The sequence below is a fragment of the Sinocyclocheilus rhinocerous genome, unplaced genomic scaffold (assembly GCF_001515625.1).
Source record: "Sinocyclocheilus rhinocerous isolate Xijiao unplaced genomic scaffold, SAMN03320098_v1.1 scaffold1156, whole genome shotgun sequence".
In the NCBI taxonomy this organism is placed as follows: Eukaryota; Metazoa; Chordata; class Actinopteri; order Cypriniformes; family Cyprinidae; genus Sinocyclocheilus; species Sinocyclocheilus rhinocerous.
In genome coordinates, this window is record NW_015630041.1 from 654,845 (window position 1) to 658,740 (window position 3,896).

Genomic DNA, 3,896 nt, shown 5'->3' on the forward strand with positions numbered 1-3,896 from the left:
TTACGCCATGATGCCGGACAAATGAAACACCTCCGCTGACAGGTAAGCCATGTAGCTGTAGACGAAGACGAACAGAGGCTCGATGACGCGCGTGTGCGAGGTGAAGCGGGACGTGAAGGCTGCCAGGATGCCGTAGATGGCACCCACCACGATACCGCCCAACGACACCACCAGAAAACACACGATACCCAGAAACACATCCATGACAGTGATCGAGCCCACACTGCTGTACTCCTCAAAGAGATGATACAGCACCTACAGACAGAACACCAGGAAGTGTGCATCAGAAATGAACAGCATCCACAGCATTAGAGCCACAGGCAGCTTAACAAAACATACAGGCCTGGTTTCACAGACACGGCTTAGTTTAGGCCAGGATTGTCCATAGTTCAATTAGGACATTTCAGCATCTTTTAGAAATGTGCCTCAGAAAAGAAAAAAAGCATTACTGGTGTGCATCTTGAGACAAATTAATGGCACTGACATATTTTAAGATCAGTCAGTGCAAGCTGCTTTCAGTTAAAAGAGCTCAGACATGCATTTTAGTCTGGGACTAGGCTATTAAGCCTTGTCTTTGAAACCGGGCATAGTGTTAACAAGTGAACAACTGTATTCTCATTAACTAACATTAACAAAGATTAATAAATACTGTAATAAATGTATTGTTCATTGTTTGCTCATGTTAGTTAATACATTAACTAACTTATTGTAAAGTGTTACCGAATTATTCAATCTTTATAGTTACAATTATTGTCCTTGGTGTGAATGGCCCTTATTATTATACTTTCGCTGCTGTTTATTGTAAAAGAGATTAAAAACTTACACTATCATATTTTTTTCAAGACATTCATTAGCGAAACAGAAACTGTTGCACTAATGTTTAAAGCTGATACTTGTTATGAAAATCATAATGAATCTATCTTATAATGATATACAGATGCCTGTTATTCTCAAAAGCTGTGCTGTTTGTGTAATTGTTCAGTCTCTCGACGGTTTCATGCAGTGTAGTGGTTGCACATTTCGCTAAAGGCTTGCTAGCCTCATTAACACATTGCAAGCACAACAAATTGCATTTCCCATTTTTTCACCACACATGGCGTGAAATAACAATGGCAAAACAATGCTTTATGTAATCATGGTAATGAGATTCTCATCTTTCACAAAGTAATTTCGACAGAACTGACAAGCTATGTGATTTTATGAATGTTAATAAGTCACACATTCATGAAAGAGACACTTCTGTGACTTTCTCCACGACTGAGGAAAAAGAGATCCGTGAATGTGCGTGGAAATGTGTGACCTCTCTGTCTCTCACAACAGCCAAAGAAGACGAGACGAGCCGGACCGCCACGGTGTCTCGGACAGATCTCCATTCTGTGGGGACACCTGCCGGGAGTCTTGGCTTAGAGGAAGTGGAGCGGAGCTGAGAGACAGCCGTAAAGGTTGGCACGGAGAGGCAGGCAGGCAGGTGCTGGATCCGGCAGGCTGGCTGCTGTCGCCCTCCCCTCTCTTTCCTCCCCCATTAAAATGGCCAAGAGCACCTGACAGGTGGGAAGAGGGGAGGAAGCCATGGCTTTGGACCAGGGACAGGGCTCACGCTGCTGTCCAAACAGGAGACTTGCTGGGTAGAGTGATCTGAGAGGATTTGAGGTAGAAGGGGGCTGGTGGACAGTGGGAGTTGGCGGTCTATTTGTGCCCGCATGAGCAGCACAGCTCTGGTCCAGTCAAACCAGATAACAAGCATCCATCTCCCCATGCTGTGGTCAGATATGGGCACAAGGACATGTGTTATGATTACTGCTATCTACCTGGGCAGCTGTAAGTTTTGCTCTGGAAGTGCTTTTGCCATCCAAATACTAAATTACAGACTTACAGTAAAGTGGAACAAGGTGACCCGAGGTGAAGATATCTTCCAGACAAAAGGAAACAGCAATCATCGAGTCATTTTCTTAAATAACAGGGTGTCTTAAAAAGTACTTTCTTATCTGTCCAGTTTAAGAGACAGAGAGGTCTCATTCTATGTGACACTCAAATCAAGAGTTTGTTCTGCGTGGATGACCTGGTTCTGCTGTCCCTCACAGAAGGAAGGCAGCAGAGCCAGTCTCTGCAAGAGCAGTAGAGTGGACATCGACAGTCAATCTGGACAAAACCTGTCCAGTTCTCCAAAAGAGAGCCAGTTCTTGAAGCAACAGATGCAAGTTTATCTCTGAGGACAAATAGTACTAGACACAAAACCTCCAATAATGATAACAAATACTATTACAAACAACCCTTAACACATAAACAGAGTTAGACTTCAGCTAAACAATAAATTAAACATTCAAGTAAACATGCACATGCAAGACTAGTAATGAATGAGAACAACCCCTAAACCATTAAAACAACAGGGTTCTCATCAATGGTAACTTTTTTTTAAAGGCTGGTGAAATAACAGTATATCTATATCTATAACAAGCACATTAATGGAAAATATGTTCCCTCAATATAACAAAAAATTTCAAATTAAAATCTAAAATGCACACTAAAAACAACAATAAACAATTAACATTGAGCTACAGATTTAGTGCGTTATGGGTAATCAACTGCCTCCAAGTCTATATACCAAAAAATTCTGGATAAAATAATTTTATTTGTTCCTAAAATGAAAATTAAATCAAACCAAACCAAACCAAACCAAACCATTCAACAGAATCAAACCAGTGTCAATATGGTGTCAAATTCATATTTTCAAAATTGGAGAAAATATTTCCAAAACATGCTCCAACATTGAGGTCACATTGAAATTGTTCAAATAATTTCAGCAGGGTAGAAGTAAGACGAAACCTCTGCGAATTGAAAAAATGAAATAGACCTGTACAATCATTGTCATCACCTCAATCAAACTAATCTAAATTTCATTAAATATAAAGCCCTCATTTGTCAATCAAATCTCCACAGTCACATTCCCTAAACACACTAGTAATTCAATATAATGACAAAAATCAACCAAACATCACTCATACTGACCTCAATTACTGGAGTTATGTATAAAACTCAGAATGAAATCTCAAAACCAGACTTACATTATCTGGCATAATGAGCATCTGTACTGTACAGCTCTCAAGAATACTCGATTCTGATTGGTCAGGTAGTTTTAGATAAATACAATAACCTGTGTATTTGATGGTCATCCCTGGCAACCAATTTCCAACACTAGTTTAATGTCTTTGCCTGCTTTCCTAATACAATAACATTTTAAACTCAAATGATAATCTGAAAAGTCCTTACACAACACTCAGTGACAAGTTGTTAAACTCATAAATTGCTCTGTTGCTTGTACAATTATGCAATAATTGACAATGTGGCAACAATTAAGCAATGTGAGAGACCTTTGATTCATGTCTGGGCTAGATTGTGTCTTTTTACCGATACATGCTGTGAGCCAGTATAGGTTGTACATCGATAGGACCACTGATAGGACCAGTTATGGTGCATGAGCGAGTCTGCTGTGTGTAGGTGCAAGCATCTCTGCTGAGGGTGTGTGTGTGTGTGTGTGTGTGTGTGTAGCTGTGTGGGAGGGGAGGTGATTCTGCCATCTGGTCGAGGCCAGCAGCAAAAATATCTAAATTCACTGGTTCCTTGCTTCCAAAAGACCACCCATATTTATTTATAAAACAATATTTAAATAAAAAGAAAATAACTTAAGTAGGTGAGAACTAAATAGACAAAACAGCAGAACAAAGTCAGCTACTAGAAAAGCAGTATTTAAGTTGTCTTTCTCTGTGTCCACTGTACCTCAAAGAAAACTGCTTTCACAACCCATTTACTTTCATAAAGTCAAGCATTTCAGAGTAAAACATGATATTCAATGAAGGGGAAAAAATGTATAGAATAGGATTTGATTTGAAACCCATAAT

The 3,896-nt window shown here is 39.7% G+C and overlaps 1 protein-coding gene across 1 annotated transcript; it reads right to left on the minus strand.

Annotated features, from left to right (window-relative positions):
* LOC107739888 (Na(+)/H(+) exchanger beta-like) lies at positions 1-2,128 on the minus strand. The gene is made up of 2 exons (XM_016552134.1): positions 2,027-2,128; positions 1-255 (listed from the first exon to the last, which is right to left on the minus strand). Exons 1-2 carry the CDS (start codon positions 2,126-2,128, stop codon positions 1-3), a joined length of 357 nt encoding a protein of 118 aa, XP_016407620.1.
* Positions 2,129-3,896: the final 1,768 nt, after the last annotated feature.

Coding starts and splice junctions, on each gene's coding strand:
- LOC107739888 (XM_016552134.1), bottom strand. CDS start 2,128: ATGTCCACTCTACTGCTCTTGCAGAGACTGGCTCTGCTGCCTTCCTTC. Junction 256..2,026: donor AACAAACTCTTGATTTGAGT/GTCACATAGAAT, acceptor TTCTGTCTGTAG/GTGCTGTATCATCTCTTTGA.